At 41.8% G+C, this 23,799-nt stretch overlaps 1 protein-coding gene across 3 annotated transcripts in view; it reads right to left on the bottom strand.

Moving 5' to 3' along the window:
- The window catches only part of ARB2A (ARB2 cotranscriptional regulator A), a 546,123-nt gene that overhangs the window by 142,316 nt on the left and 380,008 nt on the right, over positions 1–23,799 (bottom strand). For all 3 annotated transcript variants that reach the window (XM_083151791.1, XM_083151789.1, XM_083151790.1), the window contains one exon: positions 6,132–6,248. In XM_083151791.1, coding sequence (XP_083007917.1) covers positions 6,132–6,248 — 117 coding nt within the window. The remainder of the gene's footprint in view (positions 1–6,131; positions 6,249–23,799) is intronic.

The following is a 23,799-nucleotide window of genomic DNA, read 5'->3' as shown; positions in this document are numbered from 1 at the left end:
CCAAGGCAACCTACTGTTCTAAGCCCAGGGAGAGCAGCAAGGAGATAAAGGAATGGTTGCTATATGAGACTAGGCTGTAAGGCTTACAAAAATATATACACACACACACACACACATATATATATATATATATATATATATATATATATATATACACACATACACACACACATACAGTACACTCAAGTGTGTGTGTGTGTATATATCTGTATACATACTGTATATACATATATATGTTTATGCACATCATTGATAGATAGATAACATATTCAGCGAACAAAGGCAACACTCCGGGACATCATAAACGTAGTGAAAACACTGCAAATTTTTTAAATGAATATTAAAATTGTCATGTTTCCACTACGTTTATGAAGTCCCGGAGTGCTGCCTTTTGTTTGCTAGCCTGCTACCTTTTGTGTTTGTGCATGTGTGAGAAAGAGATGTAGTTTCCCTCTATGCCATCAAGTGGCAGTATTTCAGAGACTCACGGACACTAGACATATAAATAAATGATATACAGGTTGAGTATCCCTTATCCAAGAATTTTGGATAACGGATTACTCCGTATTTCAGAATATTTTATATATTTTATTGATGTATCTTGAGGCATCTTGCGTTTATTAGGGCCAATGCACAGCCCAAAGATAGAGAGGTACAATCATTGTCACTCCGCAGACAGAATTTCAAAGGTAAATAAAGGGCATAAAGAACAGAGTTTTACCTTTGAACTTCTGTCTGCGGAGTGCCACTTATTGTATATATCTCTCTCTATATATATATATACAGTATATGTTTTACATAGTTTTCCTCATACACTACTATGAATCATTACCGGGAACCATAAGGAGTACTAAAAATATAACATGTTATGTAGCCTTGACTAAATAAATAAAAACTATTTATATTTTTACATAATTAATATTGGCCAATCGTGGACGGTAACGTGATTTCTCCTGTGCCTAGTCCATTATTTTGATTTTTTTTTTTAAATAAATGAGTATTGTCACTGACAGAAAATTGTATCAGAGCCTTGTAAAATGCTATACATTAGCACACAATTAACACATCTTTTATGTGAACTGTGACTGGGGCTTGGGGGAGACATACTACGAGGAGGACTGTCAAGATATGCAAATGAGCGACTTGCTTTATCATTCATCTCAGCTCCTCATACATTGAAAATCCATGACTTGTATGCTTGCTAAAAATAGGACGACAATGTTACAACAGAAAAGGTCTAAAACGACTTCTTTTTCTCTCTCGTCTCTCAGTAATGACAGCAATTAGAGAATCAGACAAGCAGCTATTAGTTATATATTTTAAATATCATTCAATCTTTTCACACACCCCACCCTCATCATGATAAGTCTCAAAGAATATCTGGCTGCTTGGCCTCACTTAAATAGAGTCAATTATAATTTTATTATTATATCATTTTAATGCAGCCTTTACTAGTCGTGCAACATTTTAATGTATATGCATATAGGCAATTAGAATTATGTCGGAGTTAGAATAGAAACTGCAGATAAAAGCAGTACATAGAAAAATTTACATATGAAGAGTATCCCAGTAGAGCAAAATAATCTGTTTAATGCAGATGATTGCAGTGTTATTTACTTTTGTTAGGTTTTTGTTCTACCATTATTTTAGACTACTACGTGAAACGGATTTCCATATTTAAATCATTGCCTTCGTTTGAGAATATCACGTAGTAAACTGGAGTTTTGAAGCCTCTAATTGCTTGTACACACTTAAGTGGCAGACAGACAGTCATACATGCCACATTTCCACATCATCATTATAGGTTATGACCCAACAGAGCCACCGTATGGAATTTAAAAGCCATTTGGGGGAGACTAAACAAGACCCTCCTCAACATAAAAATATAAAGCTCTGTTTCCTTCATTTATATTTGTGTGACATTATGTTGAGTCGGCAGGCTGCTGTAATTATGCAGCCATTTTATGATACAGCAATAGCAGCACTATCCAATGGAGAATGAGGTTCACAATGTGACGTTTTTATTATATGGATTGTTTGGCAGACAGGTCTAAAAGACAATGATGCCATACAAGTGGGAAGGGCTGCATGAAAATATGTTGGATGAGAAATAACTTTATTAAAAATAATACATCACAGTTGATAAGCAATACATCCATATTAAGTACAACACAAACCAAGATTTAGAATGACCAATGCTATGCAACTGGACACTACTCCAATGCTAGTGGAATATTCTTCCGATAAGAGGTCAATGAAACCATCATTATTTGTAAACTGTATGTCTATATACTGCACTAATCCTTGGAGAAAAATAAAGCAGAGAGAGTTAAAGTCCTAGCCAATCGGCTCCTGACAATTTTCATATGCAGCCTGAACATGGCAGTTAGGAGCTGATTGGTCAGAACTTTATTTCTATACACTTTATTGCTCTTAAGCTTAATATTTAGACCCATTAAAATCTCCTGGCCAGTTATTTAATGTTTTGAAAAAACATATATAATAAAAATTGGAGACAGAAGGTGCACTCTAAACTTTTACCCTATAAAATTAACATTACCTTGTTAATAGCAATACAATCCCCATACTGTAATTAACGTGTCTTTGTAGAAGACCCACCACACTCATCCCGTGCTCCTGATTAACTTTATTTGTTATTTATTGAGAGTTACAGTGGATGAATGAGGTCATGAGGTGGTACATATACACCCTACCCCTGACACTCTCTCTAACATACAATAGATCCCTTGGGCTCACCAGCCTTTACAGTATAATGTCATTTTAGGAGGTAGGTACACATCAGTAATATCAATGACTAATTAGAACTATGTCATTTATCCCCAAATCAGGACCAGCGTTGACATAATGTAATCTTGTGATGCACATGAAATAAGGTGGAGCGAAGTACAGTCTATATTATGTGATATTTGTACAGTGATGATTGTGGAATAGTCCTAGAAAGCCACTTTTGACACCAGTTCTTCTTACACCACTTCATGGATCAGAGTATTTGCAGCAGGTCATAGAATAATCATGTATTTAGGAAGAATATAAAGGAATGCGAGTAATACATGGGAAACAGAAATGTACAGTAAAATGTAATAGGATGAGAGATTCAGAAACTGAGAGATTTCGTAAGAATTCTCCAGTTTTTTTTTTAAAGCGGCAATCATTTACACTGCAAAAATCAAACTGGGTTTGCAGTGTAAATGATGGAAAATAAACCTGTAGATTTCTTACCAAATCTTTCACTATTACATTTCACCCGTGACATTTATAATATGAAAATTGGAGCTAACATGACACATTGGGGGAAATTTACTAAAGGAAATTTGTAAAAAAATAGGTGTATTTGTATCCAGAAATACACTTATTTTTGACATTTACTATCCCGAAAATACGGCAATTCGTATTCGTATTGATTGCACATCAATACGACTACGAATTGCCGTATTTTCGGGATAGTAAATGTCAAAAATAAGTGTATTTCTGGATACAAATACACCTATTTTTTACAAATTTCCTTTAGTAAATTTCCCCCATAATGACAGTAAGGAGTTTCACAAAAGTGATTTTAATACAATATAATTTACTTTACAAGCCTTATTTATTGCCATTTCAGTAAACCACTTCTGTAGCCATTGTTATGTGATTTGTAATCTATCTAATAACGAATTTCCTTATAAGCAGTCACCAATTTGTCTACAACACAGCCATATAGATCCTTTTAGCTTTGTACTAGTAGGAAATGATCATTAACAGACAGGAATTTCCTGAAGGGCCAAAATAAGTATTACTATACTGAATATTATAGTTTCACTGTCTTCTGGGGAATATCAAAGTTTTAAGCTGAGATGATCCAATATATACAGAAGATACTAAATCAGCAGCTCATGACACTGCATGGAAAAGTGCTACCTCAGGGCTTGTTGTGCAGGGTAAACCTTGCTAACTGAACAGGGCAGCTCGGATAATATGATCTGCCCCTAAGACTCTATCTGGAAACTATAGGTAATTCTGTTTCTTAGAATATTTCTACTTTGATTCAGAAGTCACCAGATGCCTGCCAATACCATTAAGGTGACTGAGGAACACAACTCAAAGGTCTACCAAATACCACTTAAGATCTAACATAACCATAATACGAGCGATGATCATTGATTACGGGTACTTGCATTGCTTCAGTGGTGGCCAACCTGTGGCTCTTGAGCCTCATGCGGCTCTCCCCCTTGTAAAGTGCGGCTCCTGCTCCCACTGCTGCCCACCGTCTGTCCCAGTCCCCCCTGCTGCCGGTTCCCTGAATCCCTTCTCCTTCTGAAAGGAGGAGAGCACGCATCGCGCATCTCTCCTACCCCTTACTGTGCATCCTTGTGACTGGGCCGTCCGCCAATCAGAGCTTGTGGGCCAGCAGCCAATCAGGAGCCGGCCAGTGAGCTTTGATTGGTGGGCGGCCCAGTCACAGGGAAGTGAGGGGGAAGGAGACGCCTGGTGTGCTGTGCTCTCCTCCCATCGGTGACATGACAGGAGGACTGCAGGGGGACACCAGACTGTCTGCTGCTGGGAAATTTGCACTGTGGGGGCATAGCAGTTTGTGGCACTGTGGGGGCATAGCAGTTTGTGGCACTGTGGGGCATAGCAATTTGTGGCACTGTGGGGGCATAGCAGTTTGTGGCACTGTGGGGGCATACCAGCTTTTTGGCACTGTGGGGGCATACGTGTATCTGGCACTATTGGGGGCATATGTATATATGGCACTGCACTATTGGAGGCATATTTGTATCACACCCACCCAAAATAGACTACGCCCCTTTTTTTGGCGCATGCGCCTTCAGCGCGCGCAAGATGTCGGCTCTTTAGCTTGACTACCGATATTTTTCGGCTCTTTACCTCTGACCGGTTGGCCACGCCTGCATTGCTTGCCTTCAGGATGCAAATCTAAATCCCCTAAGCAGCCAGGATATAGGAAATGGGGCTGTAGCAGCCAAAAACACACAGGTTTCATTTTTATTGTTGTATAAGGTGGCGATCTAATTTGATAGGTTCGTGAAAAATAGGTTATGTTAAATAGGTTAGTTTTTTGCTCCCAATGTTTTACTTGTTTCATTGGATATTTGCCTAATGGTTTTAGCTGCTTAAAATTCTGCTGAAGTACACTGTAGCCCCCTGTGTAAAATCCCCTTGGTGTTTAAAAACAAAAGCATGCATTGGTATAGGAGCCCATGGCCTGCTCCATTTACTCTCACTCATCAAACACTACGCATTATGTTATAGAAGTTTCCCCCCTGATCTCAGAGAGCAAGCATTTACCACATTCATGCTGTGACAGACACACATGTAAGCTAACATGGGCAGGGCCCTAGTTCTTCATGTTTGTTCCTAGCATCATCTTCCAAGTGTTATATGTCCCCTAGTCCTATTCAGTAACTGCTATTCCTTCCCTGCCACCAGGGGCATCACTACCCTTCTGGCACCAAATAGCATGAATTCATGCACTCGCAATCAGGCATGCCAGCAAAAATGGAAGTGGCCTCACTGTAAGGGATATGTCACACACTCCGGCTCCTGCTGGACGGTAAAATCCTGCATGGCGAAAAGCCGTGCCGCACACCATAGTTAATAAAGGACACAATTGTGTCCATTCATACGGGATGGCCATCCCCACCATTCTAAACTTCTTAGCGAGGCACGGGGTTTCGCCGTCCGGCAGGAGCCGGAGTGTGCGAAATAGCCCTAAGGTTGTGTAACTTAGTGTCCCAACCCCCGTTTCAATCTCTCTTGGGGGCTATAGAGCCTCTACACTGTGACAGAAGCCAGGAGCAGCATGTAATGTTACAGTGTATCACCCGGCTTCTGTTACAGAAAGGGAGCCACCATTTTGGGGCCCACCCACAGCGGAAGACACCACGGCTTTAGAGAGTGTGTAGAACAATTTGTGGAAACCACTATTAAAAAAAAAAAACAAGCAGAGAACTAGCAACAATTTGCAAATAAATAGATTTGCATATGGATTTGATTTTTTAAAAAACATCACTTACTACGTGCATCATATTGCGGTGTGTATCAATGCATTTCTTATCTTTCTTGGATATTAGTGATTTATTTAGAAAAACAAAAACAGAAAAAGTTATTACCTCTCGCATCCATTCCCGAATAGTTTTATTGGCTTCCTGATGCCACACGTTGTGAACGGAATCTGTCAGAGCTACAGCGGTGACCTTACTTTTCACATCAGCTTCACGCTGAATCATCTGTTCGGGAAAAGAACAAAAACAGGTCTGAGAAACATATGCAAAATGTAGGATTGTAATCCAGCTGTGTTATAGATGGAGTCATTACTCACAAGCAGACGTCCTGTGTGTGAGCCAACTTTCAAGGGATCCTTTTTTTCTGTCAAAGCTTTTAAAAGTTTGTGTAGCTAAAGTCTAGCAATAAACTAGTTACTGTAATGTTGTGTTCTGTCATTATTAATTGTGGTATAGGACTGTAATGCTGTATAAGAGAACTGACGACGTACAATGTATCTTTAAGTGGACCCTTCATCGTGATTAAATATTTTATTCATTACATAGTACATAAGAAAATGCATAACAAATGAAGCCAGCCATATGTTTTCATCCAGTTGCCTTGCTTAAGCCATAACGGTAATGGCACGTTATGGAAATGAGAGGGTACAAATACAAGGGCATAATAAGAAAGAAGCTCCCCATCCATGTGCAGTATCAGTCTGGGTATCGTCCTCTTTAGCTGGGAGCAGAATGGAGTAGACTCTGGTGCGGTCTCAAAGTCTACCGCACACGGGCAGGTCTCTGGGAAAATGGTGTAGCTGGCATTTTACCAGTGATTTTTCTGCTGCGGATGAGGAAATCAACAGGAAAATGGCCGCTGCACCATTTTTTCGATAGTTTGTGCAGCGTCGTGCATCGAATTTGGGAACAGATGGGCAGGGAGGGTGCGTCTAAACCACAAACCTTGAACCCACTGCACTTGTAGCCTAAAAAGACATATGGCTGCTTCTTCTGCATACATACGTAGGCCTAGCTAAGCTTTGGCGTTTCCTTTTGGGAGATCTTGGACAAGGAGGTGTCCTCATGCCGCCATGTTTATTTTTATGGTTCACAAACCTGTCCCACCCATGTCCCCACTAATCTAAGGAGCCTCCCAGATATTTAAGGCTATTAGGGAAGTAGAAAGTCCTTGCTCTTGAGCATTTTACAGTAAGTAAGGGCAACTTGCTGCAAAATAAGATAGATACACATACACCAAAATGCTCTGTAACACTACCAAGTCTATAAAAGACAGACTGGGAAAGCCAGGTCTCCCCCTACTGGCAGCTCTTTCACCTTGTATAAATTATGTAGCATGCATGGAATATATAATGAACCTGCAAAATTATTTGGTATCAGTCACAATTTGCCCTCATGCCTGGACTGATTTTTTTAAATATTATTTCCCCTTTGCTGATGTTTTACTTCAGAGCTTGACAACTGCCAAACCAATGCCGGTAGGCTGGAGCTGCAGAAACTGCTGTGCTGGGAGGAGGGCTGCCACTCACACCAAGTACAGCGGATAGGGCTGGTCTCTTCAGATGTTGCCAAGGTTGCCAACACTGTAGATGATTATTCTGCAGAGCATGAATGTACACTCACCAGCAAGAGCAGGTGCATAACAGAACAGGGCTCCTGAATGAGCTCCACATCATGCAATCCACAGTGTTCCTGCCCAGCTACAAATCAGTCAGATACTTGTCTGACTATGAAGCCTTAAGGAAACCCATCCAAGCCGTTCTACTGGTGTCTCAAATCCCATCCCAGTCATGATATGCAATGACAGCAGTCTTGCCTCTCTGTACACAATATTTTTAGTTATATATATACACAGTGGTGTGGCATTATGGGCACAGTGCAGTGACATACTATGTACTAAACTGGATTTAAGATTTTAGAAAAAATTGTTGAGCTCAGTTATCCACAGTCTTGGTCTCTGCACCCCATTGCTTGCCACCTCTGTCCTCCAGTTTCTACATCCCTGTCCATATCCTTTCTCCTGTCCAAACCTCAATTAAAAAAAAAATATTATATATATAGGCTGTGGCCGAATAGGCTGTGTGCATGGTTTAGCTGTGTGCATAATAGTTTTGAAGTGCATCATTTTTAAAGTGCGGCATAATTTAAATATAACTGTGGCGTTATACTGGCGTTCAGCTTATCCTGAATGAACTGACTTCTCTTTTCATCAAGGTAACCAGCATTCTACATACTTGGTCTGGCTGGGCTGCAGATGATTCTACCCTCTGTCCTAGATTGATTTGATATTGTCATAGGTAACCAGCATTCTACATACTTGGTCTGGCTGGGCTGCAGATGATTATACCCTCTGTCCTAGATTGATTTGATATTGTCATAGGTAACCAGCATTCTACATACTTGGTCTGGCTGGGCTGCAGATGATTCTACCCTCTGTCCTAGATTGATTTGATATTGTCATAGGTAACCAGCTTTCTACATACTTGGTCTGGCTGGGCTGCAGATGATTCTACCCTCTGTCCTAGATTGATTTGATATTGTCATAGGTAACCAGCATTCTACATACTTGGTCTGGCTGGGCTGCAGATGATTCTACCCTCTGTCCTAGATTGATTTGATATTGTCATAGGTAACCAGCATTCTACATACTTGGTCTGGCTGGGCTGCAGATTATTACACCTCAGGTGCTGGATGTATTGAAATGCTTTGGTAATTGATCATTCTGCACACTGCTTTAGATATCAGAAATGTGTTTTTGACAAACTTAATTTTGCAAGTTAAAAAGCAAATGTTGCCAATGTGAAGGGAGGAATATCTTATAACTCTTAATGACACATGCTATCTTGGAATGCATGGATGTTTATGTAAGCCCCTTTTATTACCATTCTTTGTAGTAGGGGGGTTGGGATTGGGTGGGGAAAGTCCAATTAATGAGTGTAGATGCATTTAAAGATCATTACTTAGGCTGTGGCCGAATAGGCTGTGTGCATAGTTTAGCTGTGTGCATAATAGTTTTGAAGTGCATCATTTTTAAAGTGCGGCATAATTTAAATATAACTGTGGCGTTATACTGGCGTTACACTGAAGTGAAACAGAAGGACAGAAGCAACAAGTGAGAAAACCAAAGACTGCTTTGAGTGAGTTCAATTTATTCTCACAACATACTACTCCTGGCTACTTAATCTGGCTATTCAACCATAATATCATCATTTTTACATCTGCAAACAACTTTTACTATCACTGTTAATGCTTGGATATTCAGTTTTGAAAATGCCCTGCTGTACCACTAATGACTTCACCTGTCCTGCTCTTCCATTGATTTTAGGTGTCCCCCAAAATTTTATTCTTGGCTCTCTTCTTCTCTATCTCTATACGTCCTCTCTGGGTAAGCTTATGTGCTCACTCGACTTCCACTATCACATCTATGCTGATAACACTGAAATCTACCGCTCCTTTCCTGACCGCTCTCCCTCTATCCTCACTCATGTCTCCAATTGTATCTCTGCTGTCTACTCTTGGATGACCCAGCTCTTTTTTAGACTTAAAATATCAAGGACTAAGCTGACCTCTTCCCACCCTCCTGCATAAAACCCGACCATCTCTCATCCTAACCTACTGTTTATGCTCACCTCTTTCCCTTCTGTGTCACCCCAGTCTGTCTAACCCTCCCCTTTTTAGAATGTAAGCTCTCACGAGCAGGGCCCTCTCTCCTCATGTGCCTTTCTTAGAATATATAAACCTCTGCCACCCTGATGATTGCTTCAGTGTCCTGTCCCCTGATGCAACTATCAGTATTAACCATGTACTTGTCCTAAACTGTATTGTGCTGTAATTCGTTATGTGTTTTTGCTCATAACTATGCTCTGTAAAGCGCTGCGGAATATGTTTGCGCTATATAAGAAACTGTTAATAAATAAATAATATATATATATATATATATATATATATATACATACATATATACATATATTACTTTTGTAATTATGTATGTTAATCACTGGTGTTTATTATGACTTTCTGTGGAATAACTAGCCTATGCATCTTTGGTTAACTCCCTGTACTTAAGTACTGTACCAATAAAAAGAATGGTTTAAAATAAATAAATAATACACACCGTATACTCATTAGTTAAAAAATAAATATTATATATATATATATATATATATATATATATATATATATATATATATAAATGTAAAGTATGGACTCTTTTTTGTCTATTCTTTGGTTTGCTTACCAGTCTCATGACATCAGGACAATCGACATTTCTTGATGAAAATTTATTTTTTTACATTAACACTGCATCAACCGTTTGCACAGTAGTAGTACACAAAGTTGCATGAACAAGTACAACCTTGCCTTTAAACTGCACCACTTATGTGTCTGTACAATGGGGGGATTGACACATATGCTAAACTGTTCACAGCATATGCTAAAATGTTAATAAAAAAAAATCTAATTAATATAATGATATCTAAAAATAACTGCAGTGTAGAAATGATGCAAAGCAGCATGGAAGATACAATGGAATGCTTTTCATATATACTGTAAATACAAAGTGTTTAATATACAGATTAAAACAGTTGGCAGCAGTTTGAAACTTTCTACTGTTAAATACATAAGGAAACAATATGTAAACAGTACAAGTGTGACATAGTAAGCACTACTGTAAGCACAGTGCACTTAGCTTTGTAAGTGCAATATTTGGTAACTGGTACAGGTTGAGTATCCCGTATCCAAAATGCTCGGGACCAGGAGAATTTTGGATAACGGATTATTCCGTATTTCGGAATATTTTAATATTTCAATGATGTATTTTGAAGTATCTTGCATGTATGCTGTATAAACACATAATATACACACAAATGTATTTTATTACCACATAAAATACACACAAATATATTTTAATTGTTCAAAAAACAAGGTTTCAAAATGTGAAACAAAATGTGTGTACTATCTCAGCACTGAATTTGAATGCCAAGCAATCATTGTCTTGCACATATATAGTGCCAGTTACATATCATGTCCCCAGTGATGCTGTTACAAATGTCCCCAGTGAGTTTTTAGCAAAAAAAATTTTTTTTTTCACTTTCTGGAATGTCCGTATTTCGGAATAATTCGGATAACGGATACTCGGATACGGGATACTCGACCTGTAAAACTTGGTCCTATAATCAGGGAAGAGATATTAGTAAGGTTTTCTGCTACTAATCAGTGATAATCAGGGTTTTGTATAGCCCCCCATACACGGTCCGTTCATCGGATACGTTCTGTACTTAAACAGCACACATCGTTTACCTAGTACAAAAAGTATGTGCAGCACATACTTTTTGTACCGTACTATGTGATGCGCGGGAGCGCGCATCGCATAGTACAGAACGGAGCCGGTCCACAACGGACCGAGTATGGGCTCCTTAAGGCTCATTATCACACATCACAATCTGTATCCACTAATTAAAAGGAATGTCTACCTGAAAAATGTCAGTGACTGTTTTGTGTCAGAAAACAATGACATTTACATTGTCAACATTTACCATGTCGGCATGTCAAATGACAACATTCACAATGTTAACATTACCTTAATGTCATCATTGGTCATGTCAGCATGTGGTTTCCCACAGGGCTGTTAACTCAGCAAAAAAATCAGGTGTTGGCTTAAGTCATGTCCAATAAAGGCCTTCTAGTGACTCCCCCTCCCCCCTCACCTTGGCCCTTATTCTGGTTGGTGCGGTCGAGCCGCATATGCGGCTCCGACCGCACCAGACGAATCCCCGCCCACCCTACGGATCGCCACGGCCGTCCGTACACGGACGGCTGGCGATCCGCATAAAAATGGTGGAGGCGTACGCCTCCACCATGGTGGGAGCTGCCCCCTGCATTCGATGGTCGTCGACCATCGAAGGCAGGTCCGCACGCCGCGGCAGCTCCCGCAAGCTGAGACCACACGGACAATCGTCCGTGTGGTAGCTTGTATGGGGGCTGAAAGCTGACATCCGGCGACGTCAGCTTTCCGCCCCCATGAGTTGCGTCATGGCCTCATTACCATGCGTACGCCCCGCGTTTGCATGGGAACGCCCATGAAACGCGGGGCGTACACATAGGGAAATGAGGGCATGATGCCTCTCACGCCCCTATACGCCCCCTTTGCGGCGGACGAAATACGTCTGCGGCGAAGGGGGCTGCACATGCGCAGATTGACCTCTGCGCATGTGCAGTGTAAAAACATCGGCGGTACGGCCGCACGCGGGCCGTACCGCACGAACAAGAATAAGGGCCCTTATTTCCTTCCTGCCTCCTCCTAATTCCTCTCTCCTGTTTTCATCTTGCCCATCTCTTTAATCTTTTTCATCAGAACTGCCCCCACTTAATTAAAGCATGCCATTGCCTCCCATATTCCTAAAAGAAAACCCCACATCTTAGGGCCCGATTCCGGTTCACTCACAAAGGCAAATTCTCTCTCTAATGGACAAAACCAACATTTTTGGTGTGGCTGAAATTGTGTTACTTAATGGAGTATCCCCTCAGTACTAGGCTCAGAACACAGATCTATTTGCCAGTCAGCTAAAGTCTATATAGGCAATGTAAAAAAAAAAACAAGAGTGTTTGTCCCATAAACAGTAACCCACGGCAACATCAAAATACCAACATTGGGCGCTTGCGTGGGTTGATTTCTAAAAGCAGGAACTTTAAAGGACCCCTTACACTTGTGAGATTTTGACCCAATTCAGGTGGATTGAGTCAATTTATCTGACAAAATCTTATGTGCCTGATGTGTAGGACACAATGCTCAATCCTGTGCCATTGGGTATAACCAAGAGATTGCAAGAGATTGATCCTCCTGCACATAGGATAAATCTCAAGTCAATCAGGTCCAACTTGTTGAACAATAAGTTGGACAAGTGTAAAGGCACTTTACACTTGTTCAACTTATTGTTCAACAAATTGGACCTGATTGACTCGAGATTTTTATCCTATGTGCAGGAGGATCAATCTCTTACAAGCTCTTGGTTATACCCAATGCTTGTGTATTATCACGGCGCCCCCATTTCCATCGCATGGCATTGTACAACCAAAAAAATCACGTTGCATCGCATGCCATGCCATATGATCGGATGCGATGAGACGCGATTATACCCGATTTTAAATTGTACACGCACCCAGACCCGATTTTACATTGTACACCCACCCTGATGGGTACTGACAATGTTAAATGCCCCCCCCCCCCCCACTATCAACGCTAACCCGAAGCGTGGCGAGCGCAGCAGTACGCGTCCTCTGACCTTTTCATACCCCTACTATCCACGTCGGCGTGGAGTTGATATTATATTATGTGGCGAGCGCAGCGAGCCATCAAGCCCGAAGCGTGTCGAGCGCAGCGAGCCCCGCGAGGGGATGCGCATTACTTCACAAGTATTGCGCGTCCCCTCGCCACGCTTCGGGCTCGGTGGCTCGCTGCGCTCGCAAGACTGTATAGAATCAACTCCACGACCGACGTGGATAGTGGGGGTATCAAAAGGTCGGAGGACGCGTACCGCTGCGCTCGCCACGCTTCGGGTTGGCGTTAATAGTGGGGTGGCGTTAACAATGGGGGGGCATTTAACATTGTAATTACCCATCAGGGTGGGGAATACAATTAAAAATCGGGTCTGGGTGGGCATTTAACATTGAAATCGCGTTGCGTCGCATCGCATGACATTATAATGGCATGCGATGCGACGCGATATTAAAATTGTACACTCTTCCCAGGAAAAGCCTGAAATCGGGTCCATCGCATGCCATGGGCATACCATTACATACCTTAATTAGTGGTATGCGATGCGACAGGCGCCGTGATACTACACAAGTACCAGATTTTGTCAGACAGGCACATCAGATTTGGTCAGATAAACTCACTCAATCCACCTGAATTGGGTCAAATCTCACAAGTGTAAGGGGCAAGGGGCCTTAAGGAATTTTCAGTAACCTACGGCGCATTCACATGCAAAGTAAATTACACAAAAGTTCAGCACCCGAGCTGTAGCTAGATAAATCAGGCCACAAACAAATAAACAAGAAGCAGGATAAATCCTTGTCTGCCGGTACTTAGTAACCAGATTAGTGTGGGAGACCTAGTAACTAGCCCATAGGCAAAAAGATCACAGGTAATAAGAAAGGAGCCTCTCACAGCATATGTGGCACTTCCTGCTTCTTTTCCCAGGCAGCGATACAGAGCATCACAGGCTTTTACTCTCCTTATTTTGCAGGTGCACGCCACCTACTAATCAGCCTGCTGTATGGCTGTGAACCAGAAGACCTGACCTGGGTTAAAGGAATGGAGACCAACCCTATCTCTCCATTCCTTCCACGGAACCCACATAGAGCTCCCCATTTCCTACGGCTTCAGTAGCAGCCGCAGGTCTCAGAGAACACGAGCTTAACCCCTTCCTGACAGAGCCAGTTTTTGCGTTCCTGACAGAGCCCTTTTTTTCAAATCTGACATGTCTCACTTAAGTGGGGATAACTTTTTTTTGCTTTTACTTATCCCAGTGATTTTGAGATTGTTTTTTCGTGACACATTGTACTTCAAATTAGTGGTAAATTTGGGTCGATACAGTCTGTGTTTTTTTGTGAAAAATACCAAAATATCGTGAAAAAATGGAAAATTTAGCGATTTGCAAAATGTTAAATTTTCTGCTTGTGAGACAAATAATCTTACCACTCAAAATAGTGAATAACTAACATAGACCATATGTCTACTTTATGTTGACATCATTATTTCAACTTCCTTTTAATTTTTTGGGACACTAGGAGGCTTACAATATGAATAGCAAATTCTCAAATTTTCAAGAAAATTTCAAACACTGATTTTTTTAGGGACCAGTTCAGTTCTGATGTGACTTTGAGGGACTTGTATGTGAGACACCCCCATAAATGATGCCATTTCAAAAACTGCACCCCTCACAGTATTCAAAACAGCATTTTGGAAGTTTGTTAACCCTTTAGGTGTTTCACAGGAATTAAAACAAAGTGTAGGTGAAATTTCAAAATTTCTTTTTTTTTGCAGATTTGCAATTTTAATACATTTTTCTAAGGAACACAGTACATTTTACTAGAGAAATGTGACTGAAAATTGATTCCCCCAATTCTTTTGTTTTCATAAATATCCTATATGTGGCCCTAGTGTGCACGGTGACCAAACCACAGGCTTCATAATAGAAGGAGCACCTACTTGATTTTGGAGCCTCCTTTTTATGAGATTATTTTTTAGGCACCATGTAGGTTTCTAGGCACCATAAGATGCTAAAAGTTAGGAACCCCCCCACAAGTGACCCCATTTTGCAAACTACACCCCTCAGGGAATTCATCTAGGGGTATAGTGTACATTTCAAACCCCCAGGGGTTTCACCAATTGTGGTACAACTGGGCAGTGAAAATGAAAAATTATTTTTTTTACACAAAAATACAGTTCTGGCTCCAAATTTGTCATTTTCAGAAGGTATGAAGGAGACAAAGCACCCCAAAATCTGTGCCCCAATTTCTCCCGAGTACGGCAATGCCTCACATGTGACCAAAAAATACCAGTTGGGTGCATGGCAGGACTCAGAAGGGAAGGAGTGATTTTTGGATTTTGCAGCTCAGATTCTGGTGGAATTTTGGTGGGTGCTATGTCGCATTAGCAAGACCCCCAAAGCACCAATACAGTGGAACCCCCCCACAAGTCACCCCATTTTGAAAACTACACCCCTCAGGGAATTCATCTAGGGGTATAGTGTACATTTCAAACCCCCAGGGGTTTCACCAATTTTGATACAAGTGGGCAGTGAAAATGAAAAATTACATTTTTTTACACAAAAATGCAGTTCTGGCTCAAAATTTTTCATTTTCAGAAGGTATGAAGGAGAAAAAGCACCCCAAAATCTGTGCCCCAATTTCTCCCGAGTACGGCAATGCCTCACATGTGACCAAAAAATACCAGTTGGGTGCATGGCAGGACTCAGAAGGGAAGGAGTGATTTTTGGATTTTGCAGCACAGATTCTGGTGGAATGAATGGTGGGTGCTATGTTGCACCAATACAGTGGAACCCCCCCACAATTCACCCCATTTTGCAAAGTACACCCCTCAGGGAATTCATCTAGGGGTATAGTGTACATTTCAAACCCCCAGGGGTTTCACCAATTTTGATACAAGTGGGCAGTGAAAATGAAAAATTACATTTTTTTTACACAAAAATGCAGTTCTGGCTCAAAATTTTTCATTTTCAGAAGGTATGAAGGAGAAAAAGCACCCCAAAATATGTGCCCCAATTTCTCCCGAGTACGGAAATGCCTCACATGTGACCAAAAAATACCAGTTGGGTGCATGGCAGGACTCAGAACGGAAGGAGTGATTTTTGGATTTTGCGGCTCAGATTCTGGTGGAATTTTGGTGGGTGCTATGTCGCATTAGCAAGACCCCCCAAGCACCAATACAGTGGAACCCCCCCACAAGTCACCCCATTTTGAAAACTACACCCCTCAGGGAATTCATCTAGGGGTATAGTGTACATTTCAAACCCCCAGGGGTTTCACCAATTTTGATACAAGTGGGCAGTGAAAATGAAAAATTACATTTTTTTACACAAAAATGCAGTTCTGGCTCGAAATTTTTCATTTTCAGAAGGTATGAAGGAGAAAAAGCACCCCAAAATCTGTGCCCCAATTTCTCCCGAGTACGGCAATGCCTCACATGTGACCAAAAAATACCAGTTGGGTGCATGGCAGGACTCAGAACGGAAGGAGTGATTTTTGGATTTTGCAGCTCAGATTCTGGTGGAATTTTGGTGGGTGCTATGTCGCATTAGCAAGACCCCCCAAGCACCAATACAGTGGAACCCCCCCACAAGTCACCCCATTTTGAAAACTACACCCCTCAGGGAATTCATCTAGGGGTATAGTGTACATTTCAAACCCCCAGGGGTTTCACCAATTTTGATACAAGTGGGCAGTGAAAATGAAAAATTACATTTTTTTACACAAAAATGCAGTTCTGGCTCAAAATTTTTCATTTTCAGAAGGTATGAAGGAGAAAAAGCACCCCAAAATCTGTGCCCCAATTTCTCCCGAGTACGGAAATGCCTCACATGTGACCAAAAAATACCAGTTGGGTGCATGGCAGGACTCAGAACGGAAGGAGTGATTTTTGGATTTTGCAGCACAGATTTTGGTGGAATGAATGGTGGGTGCTATGTTGCACCAATACAGTGGAACCCCCCCACAAGTCACCCCATTTTGCAAAGTACACCCCTCAGGGAATTCATCTAGGGGTATAGTGTACATTTCAAACCCCCAGGGGTTTCACCAATTTTGATACAAGTGGGCAGTGAAAATGAAAAATTACATTTTTTTACACAAAAATGCAGTTCTGGCTCAAAATTTTTCATTTTCAGAAGGTATGAAGGAGACAAAGCACCCCAAAATCTGTGCCCCAATTTCTCCCGAGTACGGCAATGCCTCACATGTGACCAAAAAATACCATTTGGGTGCATGGCAGGACTCAGAAGGGAAGGAGTGATTTTTGGATTTTGCAGCTCAGATTCTGGTGGAATGTTGGTGGGTGCTATGTGGCATTAGCAAGACCCCCCAAGCACCAATACAGTGGAACCCCCCCACAAGTCACCCCATTTTGCAAACTACACCCCTCAGGGAATTCATCTAGGGGTATAGTGTACATTTCAAACCCCCAGGGGTTTCACCAATTTTGATACAAGTGGGCAGTGAACATGAAAAATTACATTTTTTACACAAAAATGCAGTTCTGGCTCAAAATTTTTCATTTTCAGAAGGTATGAAGGAGAAAAAGCACCCCAAAATCTGTGCCCCAATTTCTCCCGAGTACGGCAATGCCTCACATGTGACCAAAAAATACCAGTTGGGTGCATGGCAGGACTCAAAAGGGAAGGAGTGATTTTTGGATTTTGCAGCTCAGATTCTGGTGGAATTTTGGTGGGTGCTATGTCGCATTAGCAAGACCCCCCAAGCACCAATACAGTGGAACCCCCCCACAAGTGACCCCATTTTGCAAACTACACCCCTCAGGGAATTCATCTAGGGGTATAGTGTACATTTCAAACCCCCAGGGGTTTCACCAATTTTGATACAAGTGGGCAGTGAACATGAAAAATTACATTTTTTACACAAAAATGCAGTTCTGGCTCAAAATTTTTCATTTTCGGAAGGTATGAAGGAGAAAAAGCACCCCAAAATCTGTGCCCCAATTTCTCCCGAGTACGGCAATGCCTCACATGTGACCAAAAAATACCAGTTGGGTGCATGGCAGGACTCAGAAGGGAAGGAGTGATTTTTGGATTTTGCAGCACAGATTCTGGTGGAATGAATGGTGGGTGCTATGTTGCACCAATACAGTGGAACCCCCCCACAAGTCACCCCATTTTGCAAACTACACCCCTCAGGGAATTCATCTAGGGGTATAGTGTACATTTCAAACCCCCAGGGGTTTCACCAATTTTGATACAAGTGGGCAGTGAAAATGAAAAATTACATTTTTTTACACAAAAATGCAGTTCTGGCTCAAAATTTTTCATTTTCAGAAGGAATGAAGGAGACAAAGCACCCCAAAATCTGTGCCCCAATTTCTCCCGAGTACGGCAATGCCTCATGTGTGACCAAAAAGTGGCAGGACTCAGAAGGGAAGGAGTGATATTTGGATTTTGCAGCACAAATTCTGGTGGAATGATGGTGGGTGCTATGTCGCATTAGCAAGACCCCCAAAGCACCAATACAGTGGAACCCCCCCACAAGTGACCCCATTTTGCAAACTACACCCCTCAGGGAATTCATCTAGGGGTATAGTGTACATTTCAAACCCCCAGGGGTTTCACCAATTTTGATAAAACTGGGCAGTGAACATGAAAAATTACATTTTTTTACACAAAAATGCAGTTCTGGCTCAAAATTTTTCATTTTCACAAGGAATGAAGGAGACAAAGCACCCCAAAATCTGTACCCCAATTTCTCCCGAGTACGGCAATGCCTCACATGTGACCAAAAAATACCAGTTGGGTGCATGGCAGGACTCAGAAGGGAAGGAGTGATTTTTGGATTTTGCGGCTCAGATTCTGGTGGAATGAATGGTGGGTGCTATGTGGCATTAGCAAGACCCCCGAAGCACGGTGAAATTATGAACCTAATATTCCATAGATGTGTGGTATATTTTAAAACACTCCTTTATACATAGGCCGGGTTTGTCGGGGCAAGTGTCACACTGGAAAATAGTTTGCTTTCTTATTCCCTTTTTATAGCAAACTTTGCACCTTTTTTGTGTCCTGCCCTTTTTTCCAGTGGAGGGGATTTCATCAGGAAAATGCTGCCCTGGTACAATACGGGGGCCAGTACTAGAAGTACTGGGGCCCTCTGCCTGCTGGTTCCCAAATATTAGGCCCTTTATGACTTCCTCTTGAAAGTGCATAAATGTCCCCCTCTGGCCGGTAGAACGGAATAGCACGTAAGCGTTATACAGTGCCATCTGGATGATATACACGGCCACCTTCTTGTACCAGAATTTTGTTTTCCGCAGGGCACTGTACGGCTTCAGTACCTGATCTGAAAGATCCACTCCGCCCATGTACCTATTGTAATCCAGGATACAATTAGGTTTGGAGGTGTGGGTACTGGTACCTCGTACAGGGACGGAGGTGGTACTGTCTCCGTGAATTGTTGTCAGTATAAGGACATCCCTCTTGTCCTTATATTTGACCAACAACATATTTTCGTTGCATATTCCCCTGCTTTCACCCCTTCTCATTACTTGGGCAATGTGCGTTTTTGGGAGGCCTCTTTGGTTCTTGCGCACAGTACCGCAAGCTGCTGTACCTCTTGAACCAAGGGCCTTAAACAGGGGGATGCTAGTGTAAAAGTTATCCACATAGAGGTGATAACCTTTATCCAGGAAGGGGTGCACTAAATCCCAGACAATTTTCCCACTAACACCTACGAGGGAGGGGGGGCATTCTGGCGGTTGAATTCTTGAATCCTTCCCTTCATAAACCCTAAACCTGTGGGTGTACCCTGAGGTGCTTTCACACAGTTTATACATTTTTATGCCATACCTTGCCCTCTTACTGGGAAGGTACTGGCGGAATTTAACCCTTCCTTTAAAATGTATAAGGGACTCGTCGATACAAATAAATTTTTCAGGGATGTACACCTCTTCAAATTTGGCACTGAAATGATCAATGACCGGCCTGACTTTGAATAGCCGGTCAAAGGTGGGATCATCTCTGGGTGGGCACTGTGCATTATCGGTGTAATGTATAAATTTAAGAATTGTCTCAAATCGAGTCCGGGGCATGGCCATACGGTAAAATGGAGTACTGTACAGAACATCTGTACTCCAATATTGCCTAATTTCTGGCTTTTTTACTATGCCCATATGAAACACCAGACCCCAAAACGTCATCATCTCTACTGCATCTACAGGGGTCCACCTAGCAAATGATGACGTGGGGTTTTGAGCAATAAACTGCTGGGCATATAAATTAGTTTGGTCCACCATTAAATTTATAAAATCATCAGAGAAAAATAATTTGAAAAAGTCAATTTCTCTGAGACCTGTGGAATCAAATTGGATTCCTGGCATGGCCAAAAACTCAGGAACCTGGGGCTCAAAATTGTCTGGTGGTGGGGTCCATACTAGATCAATTATTGGGGGGGGAATCTCAGCTGATCTACGGGGGCGTCTTTGAGGGGGTCCCTCATCACCAGAGGAGGAAGAGGAGCTTAAGACGAATCCTTCAAATTCCCCGCTTGCATCACTGCCTGTGTCAGAGTCAGAGGCAAGCATGGCATATGCCTCCTCCACTGAATACATTCTCCTGGATGACTGGGAGGACATTTGGGAGGACATTTGGGAGGACATTTGGGATGCCATTTTTATTTTTGTGTTACTGGTAGTGAAATGTTTCAACACGTGTATAGTGTAGGGGGGGGGTACAAACTTTATTTCAATCCGGGGGGTATGTAGTGTGTATGTGGTGCAGAAAAAAAAAAATACTTTATACCAATAAAAAAAAAAAAAATGAAGGGGTTAAAAATAAAAAATTGAAGGGGTTAAAAAAAAAAAAAAAAGGTCCTGCGCCAAAAATTGAGCACAGATGTTGGTCAGTAACGTCTGTCACTGAACAGCGCTCAAAGGCAACAGGAATCTGATCAAAAAAAAAAAAAAAAATTGATCAACCCTGTGCCGAAAAAGCTGATCAGTGATGTACGTCACTGATCGGCGCACAGTGGCCACAGGACACCCACAAAATCAGTGTGTGTAAAAAAAAAATTAAAAAAAGACCCCACAGCACTCACAAAAAAAAAAAAAGGTGATCAGTGATGCGACACTGATTACCAGTGAGGGACAGCAGGTGCACAACCTTTGGTGCAACTGACAGTGCAACTGGCAGCAACTGACAGGTATATATATAAAAAAAAAACCTCTGCGCCCCCAAAAAGTTGCTGATCAGCACAGATATACTGATCAGACACAAAATATACACTCTCTATCACTCTCTGTCACTATCTCTCTCTATCTCTCTATCTCTCACTATCTCTCACTATCTATCACTCTAGGACACTGCAGCAGCAGCACTGACAGTTATATGTATAAAAAAAACTGCACCCCCAAAAAGGGGGGGTAGCAGACACAAAATATACACTCTCTATCACTCTCTGTCACTATCTCTCTCTATCTCTCTATCTCTCACTATCTATCACTATCTATCACTCTATGACACTGCAGCAGCAGCACTGACAGTTATATATATAAAATAAAACCCCTGCACCCCCAAAAAGGGGGGGTAGCAGACACAAATCTCTCTATCTCTCTACCTCTCACTATCTATCACTATCTATCACTATCTATCACTGTATGACACTGCAGCAGCAGCACTGACAGTTATATATATATATAGAAAACCCCTGCACCCCCAAAAAGGGGGGGTAGCAGACACAAAATATAGCTCTCTCTGTCACTATCTCTCTATCTCTCTCTATCTCTCTCTATCTCTCTCTCTATCTCTCTATCTCTCTATCACACTGCAGCAGCAGCAGGAAGTCTCAGGAAGTCAGATCCAGGAAGCGTCCAGCACGCTACAAGCAGTGATAAGGTGATCAGGTAAGGTATTTGCAAGGATCAGGTAAGTATTAGCAAGGATCAGGTCGGTATTCACGGCAGGCAGGCACGGTGACCGTTCTGCACGCTATTCCAGACCGGAATGGCGTCTGCAGCGCAGTCACCGTCAGTTTAAATGTCGCGCCTTGGCTGTGATTGGTCCGTGGGTCCCACGGACCAATCACAGCCTTGGGGGCAGGTGGGGTGAGGGTGGGGTGAGGTGTCATCGTCACCGATGACCCCCTCATGCCCCCTGACGCCCGGCGGTGATTGACACCTGTGTTACCGAGCGTCCGATTCGCTGGTAACACAGGAAAACGCTGTGAATGGCTGTTCACACTGAACAGCCAATCACAGCGATCGCCGACGGGGGGGCGACATCGCAGCCCCCCCTGGGCATGCAGGGACATGTCTGCTGTCAGGGACAGCAGACATCGTCCCTCTGTCACTGCGTCTCGAGACGCAGTGACAGTTTAAACTCATGACGTACATTTATGCCATGTGTCGGGAAGTACCTCCCGGCCATGACGTAAATGTACGTCAAATGTCGGGAAGGGGTTAAAACTCATGAATAATGACCTAATAACCTACAGATACTTTTCTACAAATTCTTAAAAGTTCCTCAAATAAATCTTAGAAATCTCTGAGAAGCATCTTAAATATTGCACAAAAATGCAGATATTTTTTACCCTTCTAAGATATACTATTCAGTTGCAAATAAGATAAGTGTAAGATAAATAATTGTAAGATAAAAAAAAAAGAGACATTTTCAGAGACACAGGAAATCTTTTCCTGCCACAGGCCATGAGGAAGCATCATGTGGAATTCAGAACTGAAGGAACTGACAGCTGACTCCAGAGGAGAAAGACGTTTGGCCGAAAAGGTACCTTTTTTTCTTTCTTATTTGAACAGAAGCGTTACCAGCTTGTTACCAGGTTTCCTATGCAGTGTAATGTTTATACAATGTTATCAATGTCCCAGCATATAATACTATCCTATAAAGGAATGACAGCTGTGTGCATTGATAATTGTTATCCGCAGGAAGTTCAGCCAATGACTTCCTGCAGCTGAAAGACTTCTGTTCAGATAAGATACACACATGGAATCTTTGGAAGTTACAAGTAAATGATAGAACATCTTTGCTTGCCTGGAGCATATTTGAGAAAAGGTATATGCATATATATGGAAATCATTAATAAATAACATACGCAGCACCCTCAATAGGACATTTATGTGAAGGCTAGACATTAAAATTTTAAAATAGTAATATATCCCATTAAACACTGAATACAACTGAATAATTAGCATCACAAATGTAGCATTATAGACATAAACTTTACAGCCCCTACCTCCAGGCTATAAAGACTTATAAAGAGACAATCAAAAAGACTTTGGGGTGGTACCCAATTACCCCAGATAAAATATCCAGAGTGGGAAACAGACTGTTTTCGCTATTTTTCCAGATGTTTCACCAATTCTTTTTTTTATTGTGCTATCAAATTAGATTGCCTGATAAAAAACACACAATTCAGTGAAACCTGGGGCTAATTAGATAGCCCAGGGTGAGCCTTTTACCCATAATCACAGATAATATTACCAGAGGTCTGATGGCTAAGCTCCATTTTGCAAACATATTGTAGAGAA

This window comes from Crinia signifera, chromosome 1 (assembly GCF_055691185.1).
Source record: "Crinia signifera chromosome 1, ASM5569118v1, whole genome shotgun sequence".
Taxonomy (NCBI): Eukaryota; Metazoa; Chordata; class Amphibia; order Anura; family Myobatrachidae; genus Crinia; species Crinia signifera.
This window is presented reverse-complemented; position numbering and strand designations above follow the sequence as displayed.